Source organism: Hyperolius riggenbachi, chromosome 5, assembly GCF_040937935.1.
Source record: "Hyperolius riggenbachi isolate aHypRig1 chromosome 5, aHypRig1.pri, whole genome shotgun sequence".
Taxonomy (NCBI): domain Eukaryota; kingdom Metazoa; phylum Chordata; class Amphibia; order Anura; family Hyperoliidae; genus Hyperolius; species Hyperolius riggenbachi.
The window spans coordinates 308,512,191-308,534,027 of NC_090650.1; the positions used below are offsets into that span (position 1 = coordinate 308,512,191).

General features: G+C 43.7%; 1 protein-coding gene across 2 annotated transcripts in view; it reads right to left on the reverse strand.

The window, feature by feature from the left end:
* Positions 1-21,837, reverse strand: part of LOC137518825 (NADH dehydrogenase [ubiquinone] flavoprotein 2, mitochondrial-like) — a 74,009-nt gene that overhangs the window by 11,374 nt on the left and 40,798 nt on the right. For both annotated transcript variants that reach the window (XM_068237182.1, XM_068237183.1), the window contains exons 5-6: positions 8,855-9,023; positions 7,068-7,177 (exon numbers count right to left, since the gene is read on the reverse strand). In XM_068237182.1, coding sequence (XP_068093283.1) covers positions 7,068-7,177; positions 8,855-9,023 — 279 coding nt within the window. The remainder of the gene's footprint in view (positions 1-7,067; positions 7,178-8,854; positions 9,024-21,837) is intronic.

A 21,837-nucleotide genomic window follows, 5' to 3' on the forward strand; every position in this document is an offset into this window, starting at 1 on the left:
TCTAACCACTCTGTGGGAGCCAGAACTCTTAATGGTTGGTAGGGGTTCAAAAACTTATTTCACTCAATGAAATGCAAATCAGTTGCTATCTTTTATTTAAGGTTATTTTTTCGATTTTCCTTTTGATGTGCTATCTGCCACTGTTAAAACAAACCTACCATTGAAATGATACTGTTCTGAGACTTTTCATTTCTTTGTCATTGGACAAGCTTACAAAATCAGTGAGGGGTCAAATAATTATTTCCTCCACTGTAATAACATACTTTCTTGACGTGCATATTTAAAAAGTTCAGACCCTTGCGTAACTATTTGTTTTTTTTTTTTGGTTTTTTTTTAATAAAAAATGTATGTGGGTAATTTTTGGTGTGGGAGGGAAACTGTTTGTTTTACATGTAAAATAATAGTTTTAATTAAAAATGTATGTGGGTGCAGTTTACTATTGGGCCACAAGATGGCCACAGTGAAAAAATTCCTAGATGCAAACGATTTCGCATCCAGGAACTAAAGATCAGAGGAGTTGTTTCCTGGGGGCAGAAATACCGTGCTCTCTGGAGAGAAAGCGTCGGTATTTCTGCGGGGAGGTTAGATCGGTGAATGGGAATTATATTCCCATTCACTGATCGGGGGGGCGGCGGGTACGCGCGCGCCCGATCGCGCGCACCATGCAGGGGAAGATGCAGTGCCTATCTGGACGAGAAAGCTCGTCCAGATAGGCCGAACTGGTTAATTAAAGAAAACCTGTACTGAAAAAAGTTCCCCTGGGGGGTACTCACCTCAGTAGGGGGAAGCCTCTAGACCAGGGGTCAGGAACCTTTTTGGCTGAGAGAGCCATAAACGCCACATATTTTAAAATGTAATTCTGTGAGAGCCATACACTATGTTTCAAACTGGGACAGTGCACATGCGCAGCAGAGGGCTCACGTCCCTGTTGCCATGGTGATGGGTATACAGTTGATCCACCAGGCAGCGGAAGTGTCAGATAAGTCTTCAGCTTTTCTTGGTTTCCAGCAACATCAGCAATTGAAATACCTACTAACAGCTTGTACCAGTGGTATGGTCAGACCACTGGTAATATAGTTTACTATTGAACATCACCCTATCAATCCGTCCCCTGAATAAATGAAAACCGGAGAGGATAACTGCCAACCTGGATTTTAAAAATCTGCTCCATAGTCAAATGACAAGACAAGACAAATAACATTTATATCGCACTTTTCTCATGGTGGACTCAAAGCAGCCACTAGGGCATGCTCTATAGGCCGTAGCAGTGTTAGGGAGACTTGCCTAAGGTCTCCTACTGAATAGGTGCTGGCTTACTGAACAGGCAGAGCTGAGATTCGAACCCTGGTCTCCTGTGTCAGAGGCAGAACCATTACACCATGCAGCCACTGGACCTCAACACTCTAGTAACCCAGTACAACAACATGATATATGAAATACTTGACAGTATTGCCCCATGGCGCACCAAATCAGCAACCAAAAAGCAGAAAGCTAATAGGTTTGACAAAACCATCATGGATCTAAAAAAGAAAGGGCGCAGACTAGAAAGACAGTGGCGTAAATCAGGGTCTGAGGAGCACAAATCTAGCCTAGTTTAACACCTCAGACAATACCTTCATCTCGCACAAAATAACTACAGCCAACAACAGAGCTGCTCAACTCTTCCACATAGTGGAATCACTCTGCAATCCTTCCTGCCTAAAAGCCCCAGCCACATTCTCCAGGGAAAGGTGTTAAGAATTCTCTGCCTTCTTCACAAACAAGGTGTCTGCCATCCGTGCCAGCATTACACCAACAACATCAATTGACCGCTGGACTTTTTCATATGCCTACTACCGTACCACCATGGCAAGTCTTTGACACTGAGTGAAGAAGATTTTGGAATTCTCATTCAAAGTCTCCGCCCTACAACCGGTGACCTATAGACCAACTGGATCCTTAACCCCCTTGGCGGTATGAAACATTCCGCCAGGGGGAAGCGCAACAGTTTTTTTTTGTTTAAATCATGTAGCGAGCCCAGGGCTTGCTACATGATAGCTGCTGCTCAGCGGCATCCCCCCGCCCTCTTCGATCGCCTTCGGCGATCTCCGATCAGGAAATCCCGTTCAAAGAACGGGATTTCCTGGAGGGCTTCCCCTGTCGCCATGGCGACGGGGTGGGATGACGTCACCGACGTCGGGACGTCACTGGGAGTCCCGATCCACCCCTCGGCGCTGCCTGGCACTGATTGGCCAGGCAGCGCACGGGGTCTGGGGGGGCCGCACCGGATAGCGGCGATCGGGCGCGGGGCGGCGGCGATCGGGGTGCTGGCGCAGCTAGCAAAGTGCTAGCTGCGTCCAGCAAAAAAAAAAAAAAAATTATGTAAATCGGCCCAGCAGGGCCTGAGCGGCACCCTCTGGCGGCTTACCCCGCGTATCACACGGGGTTACCTCTAAGGCCCGGTTCACACTTGCGGTTCTCTGCCAAACGGACCGGATGACCTGACCGGATCCGGATCGGAACCGTACGGTTCTGATCCGGATCCGATCCGGATCCGGTCAGTTTGCATCAGGTGTTCATCAGGATGCGATCCGGATCCGTTTGGCAAAAGATAGTAGAAAAGGAATAAAAATGTTGGGGTCTGGGAGGTCAGCAGAAGGTGGACCTGTGGAATCAGGCCCTCCGCTGTTTAGCACTCACCTCCACCTCCGACATACTGCCACCATCTCTAGCACGTTTAAAATCACTGCTGCTCCACTCCAAAATGCTTGCCCATGTGTCCCCATCCAAAATCGCCGCTTCAATACGCATAGGAAGTGGGGTAGAACATCCGGATTTTTAGCCAGTGTGTTGTGCGCTCTCCGGTTCTCATTGGTTTGTATTGGCCGCATGGTGCAGTCCGGCTCCGCTCCGGATACGGCTGCCGGAGGAGCCGGACCAAAAAATAGCGCATGTTGGGTCTTATGCCGGAGTCCGGATCCGGTCCGGCAGAACGGACGCATGTGAACGGACGCATAGGCTTTCATTGCTATGCCGTGCGTCCGTTCCGTCCGTTCTGCAAGCGGTCCGGCTCCGGCACGGCGATTCCGGACGGCCACCGCTAATGTGAACCGGGCCTAAGGAGGTTAATGCAGTGCCCGGAGCTGAACAGGCCAGCACATCACAAAATAACTCAGCGCTCCTTGCAAAGTGGACTTTTCTCAAAAGAACTAAAGAAAGCAATCATAAAACCTCTCTTGAAGAAACCATCACTAGATCCTGATTCTGTGACCAACTACAGACCTGTGGTGAACTTACCATTCCTATCAAAAGTTATTGAGAAAGCAGTCGCCAACCAGCTAGAAGCCAGGCTTACAGATAACATTTTTGATACTTTTCAGTCAGGATTCAGGAAAAGACACAACACTGAGACGGCATTAGTCCGAGTAATGAATGATCTACTTACTGCAAGGGACAAGGGTGATTGCTCAATTCTGATTCTTCTTGACTTGTCTGCAGCATTTAATACTGTGGATCATGAAATACTAGTCCAGCGACTTAATTACTGTGGCCAAAGGGGTGCTGTTCTTAGCTGGTTTCAGACCTTCCTATCTGGCAGGACACAGCAAGTATGTCTGGGCACACACTATTCTAATCCAGTGCCACTTGTCTATGGAGTTCCACAGGGTTCTGTGCCATCACCATTACTCTTTGCAGTCTACATGCTCCCACTGGGCAAAATAATCCAGAACTATGGCCTAGGATACCATTGTTATGCAGATGACACTCAAGTGTATCTGTCCTTCAAGCCCGGCACCCAAGACCCATCAGCATCCATAAATGCGTGTCTAGTGTATTTACAAAATTGTAAGGTATAGCTGTCGTCAAGTCTTCCTTCTTCCATCTAAGAAATATAGCGAGAATCAAACACCTTATCCCAGCTGAAGACCTACCTGACCTGGTTCATGCATTTGTGTCCTCCCGCCGAGACTACTCCAATGCCTTGTTCATCAGATCTACAGATAAGGTTCTGTGCCCCTTACAACTAGTACAGAATGCTGCAGCCAGACTCCTAGTCAATGCACCCCCCCCCCCCCCCCGCAGCTCACACATCACCCCAGTACTGCAAACTCTTCACTGGTTGCCAGTAAAATGGAGAATCCGTTTTAAGATCTGCCTGCTGACATTCAAGGCTCTAAACCACATGGGACCCAAATACATAGCGGATCTATTGGAACTTTATGCCCCTCCACGAACCCTTCGCTCTGCCAACAAGATGAATCTGTTTATTCCCAGGATACACTTAACATTTGGTGCACGGGCCTTTTCCTATGCAGCCCCTACTCTATGGAACTCACTTCCACAATCAGTACGAGAGGCTCCTTCTCTGGACAGCTTTAAAAAAAAAGGCTAAAAACTCAACCTCTTTTCCCGAGCCTTTGAGACTGCATAATGCAGGGTCACAGAGCTTTGAGTCCCCAGGGAGAAAAGCGCTATAAAATTATTGTTAAAATTAGCTAGCCGACTTGGGGGTTGATTCACTCTGTAGGACAAGATCCCCGCACTGTGGCCCAATAGGCTGCCTGTCAAGTGACAGGCAGCCTATTGGGCCAATCAGAGTACAGGAATCTTGTTCTACAAAGTCACTGAGCCTGGCAGGATCCAGTGTGGGACAATTGGAGCAGCGATTAGTTTTGGGGTAGCGCAAGTAAGTTAGTAGTGTATGCTACAGCAGTAGCGTGTCTACTTTGAAAATGTTATTTGTGCTGCTACACTAAGCTGTGCTGCTTGATCAGTGTAGCTTAGTGAATCAACCCCTACTGATTTGTATGTGAGCCAGATGTAGCCATCAAAAGAGCCACATCTGGCTCCCGAGCCATAGATTCCCTTCCCCTGCTCTAGACCCTATTGAGGCTTCCCCCGTCCTCCTGTGTCCCACGGCGGTCTCACTGCAGCCCACGGAATGCACAGGCGACAATTGTCGGGCTGTGCAATCTTTACCTTTTCTGGCTCCAGCGGGGGCGCTGTTGTGGCTCTTCTGACTGAGATAGGCGAAAATAGCCAATCTCCATCGGGTCCGCTCTACTGCGCAGGCGCAGAAGACTTGCGCCTGCACAGTAGAGCGGGCTGACGGAGATCAGTTATTTTCGCTTATCTCCGTGCAGAGAGCGGATACTGCCCCTGCGCTGGAGCCAAGGAGGTAAATATTTACATCGCCCCGGCTCCGGGAGGATTTCCACCGCTGCGGGACCGAGGACGACGGGGGAGCCCCAATACGATCCGGAAGCTTCCCCCACCCGAGGTGAGTACCCACCAGGGGAGGTTTTTTCATTACAGATTTTCATAAACAGATGGCCAAGACACTTAACGATAAGTTGTTGGAAAACTAATCTCAGCTACCATCTAGTGGAGATGCTCATGTTTGCGACTTAAAGGGAACCTAAAAACGAATGAAAAAAATTCAGTTTTACTTACCTGGGGCTTCTACCGGCCCCCTGCAGTCGCCCTGCGCCCGCAACAGTACTCAACGATCCTCTGGTCCCATGCCACGGCTCGGTTTCAATGGTTGAGCCAGTCGCAGGCCCCTGCGTCCGCGTGACCCTGGCTGCACGCATCTTATGGCCCATACTCACGAGGGACTTTTGTCGCCTCAACACGCGGCGCGCGCGTGTTGCGGCGACAGGTCGCCCGTGAGTATGGGCCGCGCACACCCCGAACTGTCGCCCGCAACGGGCGCGCACCCCGAACTGTCGCCCGTCGCTGATGTCGCCAGGCGATTGAAAAGTTCAATCGCCTGGCGACAGTCGCCGCCGCAACTCCGCCGCAGCTGTCGCTAGTCCGCGTGAGTATGCGGACTAGCGACAGCAACCTCCATTGAGGTACACAGAGCTTCCGGCGGGGGGAGGAGGAACGTCGGCGACAGCTTCCGTCATGCCGCTGGTCCCTCTTCCGCGTGTGTACGTGGTGGGACCTGGCGAGGAGCTGTCGCCGGCCTGTCGCCCACACGCTCACGTGTGCTGGCGACAGGCAACATTTGCTGCCCGTGAGTATGGGCCATTAGTTTGCGTGCAGACGCAGTATGAGAAAATCTCTACTAAAAAGGATGAAACTTAATACGAAAAATCAGCAGAAAAGAAATATATTTCAGAATTACTGTATAAGTAAAAAAAAATATACAAATTTGTATGTGCACATCTCAACTTTTTTTGTCCCTTTTATCGCTTATCACATGAATTGCATGCATGCGGTGTGAATTTTTTGTTGCAAACTACCATTAAGCTACAAACATGAGCATCTCTACCTAGATGGTACTGAAGATCAGTCTTCCAACAACTCATTATCGTTAAGTGTCTTTGCCACCTCTTAATTTACCAATCAACACAATATTCAACTCCTGTGTACATGCCAGTGACATACCTGATGAAGGCGGGCACAGTTGATGGGCTATCGACCCCTTGTTAAAGGACTTCTGACGTGACAAAATTTAAACAGATTTTACTCACCTGGGGATTCTTCCAGCCCATATCAGCCATCTCGTGCCCTTGCCGCAGCCCCGGTCCTCCAGTCCCACTGGCGCCCATGAAGATAGTGACCCCCACCGGCGGGTCAGGTCTTCTGCACCTGTGCGGGCATTCCGTCCTCCTGCAGCCACATCATCTGGCGCGTACTACGTTTGGAGATGATGTGGACACGAGGGGAAGGAATGCCCACGCAGGTGCTTTACCCCCGACCCGCCGGCGGGGTCGCAATCTTCACGGCCAGCGGCAGTCCTTTATGCGCATTTGTGATTCTAGTAAGTGCAACTTTAATAAAGCTCAAGTACACTATTGGAACATTCCTCCGTTTTAGCACAGCCTGGTTCCTTGCAGTCAGGCTGGAGGAGCTGCACGAAGTGTATATCAACATACAGTTCCCACAGCACCAGTGCATCACTATGCAATTCACAAAGATTTCTTTGATTAGAAATTAAAAAGAATATTTACTGGTCAAAGAATACCCCACCTTCCAAAAATTATACAAAATGCCCCGACAGATTACCTACTAAACATTCTAAATTCTGGCAACAGAGGAGCAATTAAAGCAATGCAATAAAGGCCATGTATACTTACATAATAGTGGTCATTAATTTGTACCATCGGTGCATTCACACAGGCTCCAAGACACTCTACCTCAGTCAGTGTGAACAGTTTATCAGGTGTTGTCTCTCCTACGTGTATTCCTGCAATCAGAACACATTGCTGCCTGACAAGTCACAAATTACCAAATGAGAAAATTACTAGTGCAAAGCCAGCACAAAGCAACTATGGTTTAATACATTAAGGTACTATTGTCATGAGAGTAAGGCTAGGTTCAGTGTCCATAGCATCTCCTATCACAGCAGTAAAGCATTGCAATGGATCAGGGAAGAAGAGCTGCACATTATCTGGGTGTTTGGTTGCATATAGTGAAGCAAGGTCAATGAAATGTATGCTTCACTGTTAACAAGTGCGTTTTGCCGTAAAGCACTGCATGCAAGTCAAAATGCTGCATGCTGTTATGCCACACACACTGCGATCATCGCATTGCAGTGTGGCAAGCCATGTTACAAAACAGCTGTTATGCTGCAATGCAACACCTCACTGCGAACGTAGCCCAATACTTATGTTACCATTCTGAAAATGATAGTTCACAGGCTAAGACGCCGCCTACTTCAGTATTTACTGTTCTACATTCGTAACAAGCAGAGGAAAGCATTTCCAGTAAGTAGTTTAACGGATTATGGTTTCTTTCAATAAAACCCGACTGACTTCTATTCGCCTCAAACCTTGTGCACGGAAGTGCAAAGGTTTGTGTACTGTAGAAATGCAATGGACAAACCTGTATATGATGGAGACGGACTTGTGTGAGTAAGACCAGGCTTTCCCTTAGGAAAGGTCTTATTCTACAAAACTGCAATAACCACTTCCGTACCAGCAGTCTCTGCCCCCTTAAGGACCAGAGACTGCTGGTACCAAAGAACGTTGGCTCTGCGACGGGGAGAAAGCGACGCAATCGGTGGGAATGCACAGCGTGACGATTGAAATTTACGCCCTGGCAGCGGTAAGGGGATCAGAACAGTGCGTAGATTTCAATCATCAAGGTCCGGAAGTGGTTAAAGGTGCACAAATAGGATGTTTATGTTGATTTTGTAGGAAGAGGTTAAAAAATAAAATCTAGACACCTTTCACATTAGGTCCACATTATCTAGACCTTTTTATGATGTAATCAAATAAATGTTACATCTCTGTAAATAGTTTCTTCCATATTTGATACAAAAGTATTGCTGTTAACTTACAAATAAAGTGACACACTGCTTAAAGGGTACATAAACTGAGAAGGATATGGAATTTTCCTTTTAAAATACTACCAGTTGCCTGACTCTCCTGCTGATCCCGTGTCTCTAATACTTTTAGCCACAGCCCCTGAACAAGCATGCAGGCCAGGTGCTCTGACTGAAGTCAGACTGGATTAGTTGCATGCTTGTTTCAGGTGTGCGATTTGGCTGCAGTCAGCCAAAGAGATCAGTAGGACTGCCAGGCAACTGGTATTTTTTAAAAGGAAACATCCATATCCCTCTCAGTTAAGGCTCCCTTTAAAAAAAGGATTAGGATTATAAAGCAGATTTTAAAACCTACCCATAGCCAAAATGTAATTTTGTTTCAATGTGTGAACGTTTTAGAATTTCTATTTTATAAGGTTTTTAGGTTACCCACTAAAAAAAGTCTATATTCAACATTAAAGAACCAAATGTCTTAATTTGACCTCACTAATGACTAAAAATCAGAGAGCTGTACTAAGAAGCAAAAGTAATTTTTCAAACGCGTTCCACAATGGGATTCACGCTACAAAGAATACAGCACTATGAAATAGGACATACCAAGTTTTTTCTTGATGGCTTCCAGTATAGAATCAGAGTCTCGAAGCATACAAGGTGTTGTTGTACAAATCTGAATGTGATATTTTCCCACTGGTTTCCTGTTGTACATAGTATAGAAGGTGGCCACTTCATATACTCTCATGGCAGGCATCTGCAAAACCTCAGCCACCTGTATAGACAGAATTCCAGTCATCATAAAGTTACTTCACAAAACAGTTCACAATTACATACACATAGCAAGGAAATGAGCAGCGCTACTTAAAAACAGACTAGTGCCTACCTGCAAAAGAGTGCAAGCCCCACTTGCGGGGTCGAATACACACCGAGCATACACATGACCTGTCTACCACTAGAGGAGGATGTTGGTTTCCATTAACAGCTTGCATGCAACCTATTAAGTACTCGTCTTGCGCAATTTACAATTACATACACGTTTGTTAAAGGAAAAGCTATTGGTCAGCTTGAGAAGAAAATGGAGTAAAGTAACGGACCATCGATGGTAATAAAGCAAGCACCATCCACTGGTGTACCATCTGCAGACCAGGTCACAGGAACAAATTACAGAAGCATGTTAGCTAAGGAGATGGTAAATAAGAAGCTAATCATTTTAAGTAAAGGCAAATTTTCTGTTAATTTTATGCAGCTTGAATTTGTACCAATCAAAATCATTTGGTACCACATTTGATTGGCCCAACTCCAAGCTGCATGCATTTGTCTAAAACAAAATTTACATCAATTTGAAAGTGCTAGCATCTCACTGACCAGCTCATCAGTACCCAAGCCTGCTTAAAAATTACAGCTAGCACCTCATTTTTTAAAGGGAACCTAAAGTGACAGGAGATCGACATGTGTATGGGCAATTGACAAGCATACAATTACCTATGCTTCATTCCTAGCAGATAACTGGGCTTCTGAGAGCAGGTGATGGATTAAAAAAAGCCAAAAGTTCATATAGATCAGCTCTCTGAGACATAAAAGACTGTTTCATTGAGCGGAGACAAAACAAAAAACCTACTTTTTTAAACAACGTAAAACTGTAGGATATCAGTCATTTTTAGAGTAAGAGGATAGATACAATTGTTAATCACTTAATTTCCATTAAAGAGACACTGAAGCGGAAAAAAATTATGATAATGATTTTATGTGCAGTACAGCTAAGAAATAAAACATTAGGAGCAGAGACATAAGTCTAATATTGTTTCCAATACAGGAGGAGTTAAGAAACTCCAGTTATCTATGCAAGAGAGCCATTGAGCTCCACGACTTTCAAAGTCGCAGAGAGCTCTGTCTTCTGAAGCTTGTTATCTCAACTGTCAGTCTTTGTATTGTCCTCTGCAGAAGAAAAAAACAGGTCAATAGTTCACTGGCCTGCTCTGTAAAATCATCTAGAATGCTGAGTAGTGTGTAAACTGCAAATATTAGAGAATGAAGCAATGTTATAAAAAAAACACTATATAACTGAAAATAAAAATATAAGACTATTTTCTTTGCTACTAATGTTCTAGTAATTATCCGTACTACACAACCAATTCATGATGATATATTTTTTTTCCCGCTCCAGTGTCTGTTTAAAGGCTACCAGAGCTGAATGAGCAGGAGAAACGGACAGGTGGGGGGGGGGGGGGGGGGGGGGGGGGGAGACATGTACGGAAAGCTGTCCTGCCTCCGCTTCCCCTCATTTGCTAGCTAAATGCCCCCGGCATCTACTTCTGGATCGGCCATTAGTGTACAGGCACTGGCCCGGCTACACACGTCCTACATACTATGCAAATTACATCACAACTATGCCATGCACGTTTCTTGCCCTGGGCGCTTGCTGTAGGGCGCACAATGTAGGATTTTCCCAACCTGGCCAGCGTCTGCGCACTAATGGCCGACCCAGAAGAGGCTGCCAGGAAGCATTTAGCTTCCTGTACATGCCTGCTCCCCTCCCCCCCCATGTCTCCTACTCACTTCAGCTCTGGTATCCTTTATGGTTTACTTTACTGTAATTTATGTCAGTGAAGCTGGCTCCTAAAAATTTCCTGCTGGCTCCTGAATTGTATAATTTTATATGAATGTGTGTTCATTGCTTGATTGATGCAGCAAAGTCGGGAGAAACTGTGCATCTTCTATTGAAATAGGCCTGATTGGCCATAGCTAAAAAGGCTGCACGATTTATCATTGTAAAATAGTTATCGCGATTTGCGGCAAGACAATTTCCTAAAAGTCATATTGGCGATTTTATCATGCACACAACTTTACGCGTGGCACCTTGCTGCAGGCTTTTTACGCGTATTAATTTATGCGTCCAATGCGTAGAATTATTTGTGTTGGCCGTGCGGCACACCTCCTTCCAGCCAAAGGGGGCAGAGCGGTACTGAGTAGTGTAACGCGGCCAGCATGTGGAAGAGAAGGATCTGCACACAGGCACTCATGTTCTGCACTTAAACCCTGTCTCCCATGGTCACACTGCTATGCATTTGCCCACTGCCCACCCAGGATCTGTAATCTCTCCACTATCCTGTCGAGCAAACAACACCCACTGCCCAGTAAATGGCTACTGCCCAGGATCTGCTGCAGCTGTGGTATTCTCTCTGTCTCCAGTCTAGTCCACGATCTTGTCGAGCAAACTCTTATCAACTCTGATCACCACCAGTGCCCACTCACTGCCCAGGATCTGTTGTGGCACTCATTCTCCAATTAGCTGCTCCAGCTCCTCGTGCTTTTGGTTGTGAAATGGCTTCAACAGAACCAGAACGAAAACCGGAGTTCGATTTAATCTCCAAGAAATTCAGCAATAGTAAAGCTTGATTTGAAGAAAATCGCAAAAAAAAAAAAAAAAAAAAAAAAAAAAAAAAAAAAAAAAAAAAAAAAAAATCGCAATTCAATTTTTTTTTGGGGGGTGGCCAGCACTGCAGCTAGTTACTCCTTGCTCAGCACGAAATGAAGCATTTAACCCTTCTGACACCTTCCCCAATGCCCAATGGCCTCAATTCACTAAAGGCATTTCATTAAAATACTCCATTTAATATTTTGCACTATCAGTCTTCTCTTACAAGACATTATTTATATCGCACTTTTCTTTTGGCGGACTGAGTGTCAGAACTGTAACCTAGGACATGCTCAATAGGCAGTAGCAGTGTTAGGGAGTCTTGCTCAAGCTCCCTACTGAATAGTTGCTGGCTTACTGAACAGGAAGACCCAAGATTCTAACCCAGGTCTCCTGTGTCAGAGGCAGAGCCCTTAACCAGTACACTGTCCAGCTTATGTACAAGTTTGTGCACAAGCCATTCTATTTTCTGTCCAGTGCATCCCTTTAGATGTGTATCTGTGCTAACTAAAGGGAGCTCTTCTATGTATTAGTATACATATCTGCACATCTAAAGAGGAAGAGAAAAGCCTTCTCCTGCTCTGCCATTCTGAAGTCACGCCCTCCAGAGTATCTGATCAAATAGGATGAGAAACAGGGCTGTGTGGCTCTACCTATTGACTGTCTGCTACATCTGTAAACTTTTACCGCATGGATATTGTAAGTTACTGACTGGTCAGAGCTGGAGATAAATACCGAACACTTTTACTTGATTTACTGAAAGCTTCATTCTTTATGCTTTGCCATTTCATGACATTTCTTTAAAGCTTTACCACACAAGTCGGTAATTTACTTCACTAGTCAGTAATTTTATTTTTGAGTGCAGTAATAGGTTTAGTGAATTGGAATTTGGCAAGGTAAACAGTAAAATCAGCTGTTTTCTGCAGAATTGAGGCCAATGGCCTCAAATCAGAGCACAGTACGGTAAATTTAAAATGCTCAGTAAATCACCGCATTCTGTATTTTAGACTTTTGTGTGCTAATTCATAAAAATGTTCACAGGTGCGGTAGAAGTTTGGTAATGTAGCTTCAATAGACAAAAACTCAGTGCGGTGAGCACATTACAATAGTAAGAGGCATCCCAACATACCTTTAGATGTACATGTTTTGCTATACTTTACTTGCTCTGAATCTGTCAGTCTTTTTTAACATTTTATTTGCCACAGCTTAGAATAACTTCCAGGAGACATTACAGATGCCATGCTTAGGTGGTTTCCCCACTAGTTCCTCCACTAGGAACCTAAGAGGTTAAACCGCCGAAGGGTGACAGGAGAAGCCTCTCTTGTTCAGTGATTTCTGCTCACTACCTGGGGTAGAAAATCTAGACCCACCGGAGAAGCCTGCAGGTCCCATCAAAATCCATAAGCGGGACTTGCAGGAGACAGGGGCTGTTTCAGTCATAGCTTATTCCTTTCTGTTGTGTGAGACAAGCTCGCACAGTCTCCGCTCTCATATCGCAACACCAGAGGTGCTGGTAAAATTTCAGGCTTTTACCGCATGATCTAGTCTTTATGCATTGACATGTATTGACATTAGCTGAAATTTGTTGAGGTATTTACTGCACAAGTCGGTCATTTACCTCACTGCTTGGTAACTTCAGTTTTTCATGCGGTAACAGCTTTTATGAATTGACATTTTCCTAAGTGCTCTGTAAAGTCAGCTGTTTTCAGCATTACAGAATGCGGTAATGCTTTATGAATCGAGGCCATTGTGTTCATACAAGCCATGTGTACTTTTCATCACTCTCATGTCTCTTATAGGGATAAGCAAGAATTAAATCATCCCTGAGTGTGAGGGGTGTGGGCCCATTCACACTGTGAAAAACATCCACACACAACATGAACACGCATTTTTATGAAATCTGGCCTCCATGTGCACTGGATGAGACCGCATCACACACTGCAACGGCCACATGTGGTCCGGGCAGTGTGTATCACTTGGCACTACAAGTACCAACAATTCCAAAATCTCCAGGACTACACAGTTTTTTGCCTTGCAATTTATAGAAGATAACCCTGTCCTTACAATAGCGGTTGACAATTACATCAAAAACACTTCAAACTGCAAGCAGATGCTAGTGTTCCTGTATAAGTGAGCTCAAAATTCACACTTTCTATATAGCAAGATGTATTTTTCTGCTCTGTAACAACATATACAGTTAGCTAACATCAACTCCATATTTGAAAGTCTGCCCATTCTGCAAGAATAAATGTCAGCATAAAACAACCTTAAAAAGTTTAATCATTTTATGAAATCAAGCTTACTAAGTACATTGCTAAGCGAATTAAGCATTGTAGGGTTTCTGAATTCATTACACATAACACAGCAGCCATCTGTAACCTATGTAATGACGATGCAGTAAAAGTTTTTGAAAAGAAAACAAACTCAGAATTACAGTACCGTAACTCCTAAAATGTTTCATTCAGACTACAGAAATTCTGTTATTAGAAATAGGAATAAACTGCTGTGTTTTTTGAGGACTTATGCTCTGCTAAGGATCATCAAAAGGGCCTGATCTCCTAAATATACAGTATGTATTGCTTAGTACTAACTCACATGCTCTGATCCCCTCCCAAATCAAGGTGTCAAAGTTAATGGAAAAACGTACGATTACGTTAAAAGATACGGAGCTCAAATTTGAAACCATTTGGGAACCTTGGGAAGCTTTTTATGGATAAAGATGATTTCTTTGTTTTTGGTGGAAAGAACCTCCAGTTTACTCATAAGACCTACGATTTATGCTCCATTTTCTTTTCTTTTTTTGATTATGCAGTGAGTGGATAGGATCCGACCTGACCCTTGTTTTGTTTTTTATTTCAGCTCCTAATGCTAAATTTTAGGTATTATGTTGCGGTTCTACACATGGACATTGCATTGTCTGCATAATGCAACATGACTCGATCATAATTATTGGTAATAGTTCATTTTATTTTTGATCCTTCAATTGAACTGTCTTTAAAAGTGTCACCTTTCCTTTTCATCTACACGAGTGCCCTTTTACTCTGAGGCAGACAGACACTCTATATTTGACTGATGCAAATATTTTCTATTTTCTGAAGAACTTCTGATTTCAGGCATTTTTGTTCCGATAGTGGCCTGTTGCTTTGTTCATGTTGATTGATCTCAATTAAAACAGTGTTACAAAAAAAAAAAAAAAAGTAAAGGGAATTAATGCTACCATTCACTTACTATGATCAAGTTTTTTCTCACAATGATCACATGTTTTTCTGACATAATACAGATAAATAAGGTATCCAGATATGTTCTAAAATAAGAATGCAATTCACTGCAACATTATGGCGGATTTAAACAGTTTCAGCACTAAAAGAAAGTGCTGCACTGAGAAGATGATCTGCAGATAGACAATGGAACTAGGTTAGCTGCCTCCACATAGGTTTCCGTATAGTAGTAAGAGCCTACTGCACCAATGGGAAATAGGGATGTGCTGTGATCACCTCTGGAGCCACAAGGGTCTTGTCATATATTCCAAACGATCCGCACCATCCAAGATAAATACTTTATTAGCTCAGTTTAAAACATAATAAACAGATTAAAATACAAAAGTGGGTCTGTGCATTATGATCCCACAGATTCTCTATGGGGTTCAGGTCAGGAGAGTTGGCAGGCCAATTGAGCACAGTAATCCCATGGTCAGTAAACCATTTACCAGTGGTTTTGTCACTGTGAGCAGGTACCAGGTCGTGCTGAAAAATGAAATCATCTCTGTCAGGAATATATTGGGGCGCTGATGATGTTAGGGATAATACAGTAGTATATTATCATTTTTCTATCTGTTGTGTATTATGTCAGCCAGTCTGGTTTTGAAGGTAGTGGGGCTAACTTCATGGACTGTTAATGTGAGTGTGAGCGTGAGTGTGTGTGTGTCAATAGACCGACATTAGCATACAGTTCCTCTGGACAGCCAGAAATAGGTAATTAGGTTCCCTTTTGTCTGCCACCCTGCAAATGTGGGGCATTGCTTTGATCTTTTGTATTAATGTAGACGGCTGCCTGTTGGTCAACACACTATCCGACTAAGTGAGTCTGCCAAGTTCAAAGTGGACAGGAATGTTTGAAATTTACATGACAGCCAGGAAGCTTCACCCAAACTACATTCTTTTGATGTATAGACTTTTACAGGCTGGAATGTTGAGGAAGACAATCAATTGTCACCTGGAGTGGGGGAAATCTTTTGATACCATTTTTTTTACCTGTGGAAATTGAATTATGTCTGAGATTTAATTAAAACTAGTTCCTCCCCTCCCCAAGGAAGTTGTAGCCTCCAGGCATATCTCACAGTATAAACCAGCAGCTAGGATAGCCACAACTGGTAGCTCTCTGGACTACTGGTCGAAGCGGCGTTCTCCTGCCAATGACGTTCAAACAATGCAGTAACGTTTATTTTTCCCTTTTATTTCGGCATCCTGTCTTGTGTGTATTTTTGTAACTTTAATCTTGTAACTTTTTTACTTTGTTTTTGTACATCTTTTGTATATATTAAGTTCTGCATTGTTCCATGTTTTTTCTGGAATATTAACTTGTTATTTAAATAAGTTGACTTCCGCTGTACTAAACTAACACTCATAGCCTAGAAGAGACTGAAGTGCAACTGTGTATAAATCCATGCCTAATTGTACGTTTGAGCTACCCTACCGTATGAGATTGTAATTGCATTGTGTGTGGGGGCGTTTGTCATACGTTGGCCTAAAGCGCGCAGCTGACCCAACGTACGAAAACGCCAGTGCGAGTAGCTCGACAGCAGAGTGGCTAACAGTATCGTTCGGAACGACTGTTAGTGGTTTTGCTTCACTACAGTGTAAGATTGCAACTGTGCGTGTGTGTGTGTGCGTGGCGTTCCCGTACTCAGCCTAAAGCGCAAAGCTGACCCGAATACGAAAACGCGGATTGCGTGCTGAGCACTCGACAGCCGAGTGGACGTGTCTAGCAAACCGCTAGTGGTGCCAGTAAGGAGCTTTTGAGGGGTCACAGCCTTGTTTGTAGCTCGAATAAGGCTGCTCCCCGCTTGATCTGGTCAAACCCGCAGTCGGGAACCGTATACACAGGCGTGCCGCGGGCCGGTTCCTGACAATCTCCATAAAGCTTTTCAGCAGATGGAAGCATGAAGTGCTCTAAAATCTGATAGCTAGCTGCATTGACCCTGCCCTTGATAAAACACAGTGGACCAACACCAGCAGCTGACATGGCACCCCAGACCATCACTGACTGTGGGTACTTGACACTGGACTTCAGGCATTTTGGCATTTCCCTCTCCCCAGTCTTCCTCCAGACTTTGGCACCTTGATTTCCGAATGACATGTAAAAGTTGCTTTCATCCGAAAAAAGTACTTTGGACCACTGAGCAACAGTCCAGTGCTGCTTTTCTGTAGCCCAGGTCAGGCGCTTCTGCAGCTGTTTCTGATTCAAAAGTGGGTTCATGCTTCCATCTGCTGAAAAGCTTTATGGAGATGAAGATTTCATTTTTCAGCACGACCTGGCACCTGCTCACAGTGACAAAACCACTGGTAAATGGTTTACTGACCATGGTATTACTGTGCTCAATTGGCCTGCCAACTCTGATGACCTGAACCCCATAGAGAATCTGTAGGATATTGGGAAGTGAAAGTTGAGAGACGCAAGACCCAACACTCTGGATGAGCTTAAGACCGCTATCGAAGCATCCTGGGCCTCCATAACACCTGAGCAATGCCACAGGCTGATTGCTTCCATGCCACGCTGCATTGAAGCAGTCATTTCTGCAAAAGGATTCCCCACCAAATATTGAGTGCATAACTGAACATAATTATTTGAAGGTTGACTTGTTTTAAAAACACTTTTCTTTTATTGGTCGGATGAAACATGCTATTTTTTTTGAGATAGGAATTTTGGGTTTTCATGAGCTGTATGCCAAAATCATCAATATTAAAACAATAAAAGGCTTGAACTACTTCAGTTGTGTGTATTTGAATCTAAAATATATGAAAGTCTAATGTTTATCAGTACATTACAGAAAATAATGAACTTTATCAAAGTATGCTAATTTTTTGAGAAGATCCTGTAGATGCTGAAGAGATGACAGAGAAGGGGTAATATGCGTAATATTCTGGTGATTTACTTTATTAATTTTTCAGCATTAAGTTTTGTTAAAGAGAATCTGTACTCTAAAATTCTTACAATAGAAAGCATACCATTCTATTCATTATGTTCTCCTGGGACCCTCTGAGCTGTTTCTGCCTCTCCCTGCTGCAATCCTGGCTTGTAATTGAGAGTTTTAGGCAGTGTTTACAAACAAACTAACCAGCTTGTGATAGGCTCAGACTGTGACTCACACAGAGTGTGGAGTGGGTGTGTATAGCTTCTGCCAATGACAAGCAGTGCAGCACATTCCACACATTCCAGCCTCAGCTACAGAGCTAACAGAAGAGAGAAGATTTGATCTTATAACATAGATAACACAGCCACTGTGCAACTAGGAAAGGATGCAGTAACACAGACCACATTAGAACAGGCATAGGAACTTATAGGATAGAAGAAATAAGGCTGAAAATGTTGTTACAGAGTCTCTTTAAGATGTTAGCAAGAAGTTTTTTTTTTTTGGAAGCTTTTTTTATGCTATTTCTTTAAGAAGATTACTACAAGTTTTAAACAGCTACTAGATACACAGCTATTGATACAGTTGACATCACTTTTGATCTTATTCTACATAACACAACTGTTATATTCTTTTTTTAATGTACTTAGAAGATTGATAATTGCTTGGCTATAAAGCCTTGATGAGATGGAATACTGTTAGAAGGAAACACTACTTAGAACTGTTCATATTTTGTATATATGCTGTATGATAAGCAAATACAATGTTTTATATAAAATCATATACTGAGTGCTCTGATTCATTTCAAGGTACACCATCAATCTATAATTACTGTTATAGAGGGTTCAGACCCCACTGTGCCGGATTTATATGATAGCAACGCTTTAAGGGCTGGTCCTTTACTGAGTTAGCAATCATGAAAAAGGCAAGAACCGCCCGGGTTTTTGACAGTTATTATGCAGAAGTAAGCAGTTATCATGCAGCAACAAGCAGTTACCAGGCAGCATTGAGCAGCTGAGAGAGTTTGAGAGGCATTTCACTGCCTATCAACAGTTCGTGGAAAAGAGGCCTTAAAAGTTATACTGCTCAGGGAATCCTTTAGCAATGGGCAGTTCCTGCTATTGCTTCTGCCATGGTCTCTCTAGAGGTTGAAATACATGTGCTGAATGACTGGGCTAAAAAATGAGCAAGGGCCCATTTCCACTGTGTGCAAAATCATAATGCTAATTTTCACTTTAACATGGAAACCAATGCAGTTTAATGAAGTCAATTCCATTGAATGCATTTTTTTCAAATGCATTGTGATGCAGAAAAAATACGGACTGCATCGGCCCTGCAGTCTCATCTCGCCTCACCCGGCTACTTTTTCATGCCCCCCAGCTACTCTTACATGCCACCGGCTGGAAAACATTTCTGGGGTGAACACTGACATGCATTTTCAAAGTTCTGTATTAACCTCCTTAGCGGTATCCCCGACACTGTTTCGGGCATACTGCTTGCTGGCCCCAGGAGTGCATATTTTGTGCAATTAAATGGGTGTAAATCCTTTAGCTAGCACTAGGCTAGCTAGCTCAAGTGTCCACCTCCCCCCGATTGCTGCGGATCCCCGCCGATCCCCCCGTTAATACATTACCCCCCCCTGTATCCAGCGATCGCGAAGCCTCCCTGCACAGCTTCGGACTTTCTATGGGGAGGATCGGGTTTGAGCACGACGTCAGCGACGTCGTGACGTCATGTGCAATCCTCCCCATAGTGAAGACCGGAGCTGTGCAGGAAGGCTGCGCCGATCGCTGGATCCAGGCTGGGTAATGTATAAAAGGGGGATCGGGGGGTGCCGAACAATTGTACTAGCTAGCCTAGTGCTAGCAAAAGCGTTAACAGCCATGTGATCGCCTTAATTTTTTGGCACAAACTTTCAAAACCTCCTGAGCGGCGTAATGCTCAGGAGGTTAAAAACCGCATGTCTGCAACTGTACTCAAATCGCATGCAAGACAGTGGAACTGGGCCCTAAAATGTTTTCTCTGACAGAGAAAAGCCGCCACATATTTTGTAAATGAGCACTTTCAGGAGGCTTTGAAATAGAAAGCTCTGCTTGAAAACTGATGTCTTCCCTAGTTTCTACATGTTGGCAGGGTAATCAGAACAACATGTTTTCACCATATTCCTGCACATGTGGAATTGAACCTTGTGGCTGTAATTAGGCTATAGATAGGTTGCTATGGCAGCAGAGAGTGTGCTACCATGACAACATTTTTGCAAATTTTTCTTTAGAGACGCAATTCTCATCTTGTTCCTTGAGCAGCCTATGAAAAGATGGGTCATACTGATGACCATTTATGTAAAAGCAGCAATGTGAAAACAGAATCTACAAGACTAATCAATTTAAGTAAATTAAAATGGTTACCATAGCTGCTACTACACAGTGCACTGTAAACCACACATGTTCAAATCCTTAAAGTGCAGCTATAGTAAATGAGAAAATAATATGCTATAAAACAAGCTGGACAAATCCCAGGATCCAGGGCTCCTTAAAGGGACACTTAAGCCAGGAATAAAAAAAATAAAATAAAAAAAATAAAAAAAAAATCAGTTTTACTTTATTTCTACCAGCTCCCTGCAGCAATCCTGTGCCTTTGCAATCACTCACAGAGGCTCCGGTCCCCTGCCACCACGTAGATTCGTTTTTGCTGACGGAGTCGGCGAGCTTTCTGTACTTGCGCAGGGCTGGCCATGCCTATTCTTCATGTCCCTGTCCTCAATAGCGTCCTGCACAGGACACTATTGCGGACGGGAACGCGAAAAAAACTACGTGTGGCCAGGCCTCTCAGCGAAAATGAACCTAGCTGGTGGCGGGAGACCAGAGGCTCCGTGAGTGACTGCGAGGTCACAGGACGGCTGAAGGGGGATGGTAGAAGCCCCAGGAAAGTAAAACTGATTTTTTTATTTCTGGCTTAAAGAGAAACTCCGACCAAGAATTGAACTTTATCCCAATCAGTAGCTGATACCCACTTTTACATGAGAAAAATAATGATTTTCACAAACAGACCATCAGGGGGCGCTGTATGACTGATTTTGTGCTGAAACCCCTCCCACAAGAGGCTCTGGTACCGTACGGTACTCTGGGCAAACTGTCACAATGTAACAATGTTCAGACAGGAAATAGCTGTCTGTTAAAGCCAGACCAGCTAGAAACAGCTCCATAATCTGCCCACAGTAACAATGTCACCATGTAATACAAGTCAGAATGTGAATCTGGGAGAGGAAAGATTTTACAATGAGCAAACACTGACTAAATCATGTATACATAATTATTGTAAAAATGAAGCACTTTTTTTATTACATTATTTTCACTGGAGTTCCTCTTTAAGTATCCCTTTAAGATATGGTTGGTGCCTAACTTGAGTTTTTCTTTACTTGACAATGAAGCTGATTCCTAAAAACTTTGTGGCTTTGGAACTGGACAAACTGGCTCCTGAATTCAATGTCCATTTGTTAACCCTTACTGTAAAACAAGCAAGGAAACATATTTTTCTAAAAATGTAGAGTAATGCACATTAGTCAATTATAATAAACACATTTTGCAGCAATTTTATGTGCGTTTCCTTACACACAGCCACTTAAAATACACCAAATACATAAATGTCAAGGAAAGCAAGCTGAATGCTGGAACGGCTGCCACACAGCTCTTAGGTATCCCAGGGGTGTTGGTGTTAGTAGGAGGGAGGCTAGTGTTAAGCTTAGGATGGGACGACTGAAAATGAGTGTAAAATATCGGTAACAGTACATTACCAATATTCTATTAGCAAAAGCTGGTACTCAAATTAATGGATACTCTTATTAAATGTAGGATATTACATGGGAATTCTTAATGTTAACCAATTGAACCGGAATTACGCCACTCTTATGTAGCAGTTTACACATGTACAGTACACAGATGAAATCCTGAAACTACGGTTTAAGAGTACATGATGTGTTGGTAATGCAATTAACGTGTGTATCTACTCTCCCAAGCCTACACAGAAGTAGAGAAACAGCAGGCTGGC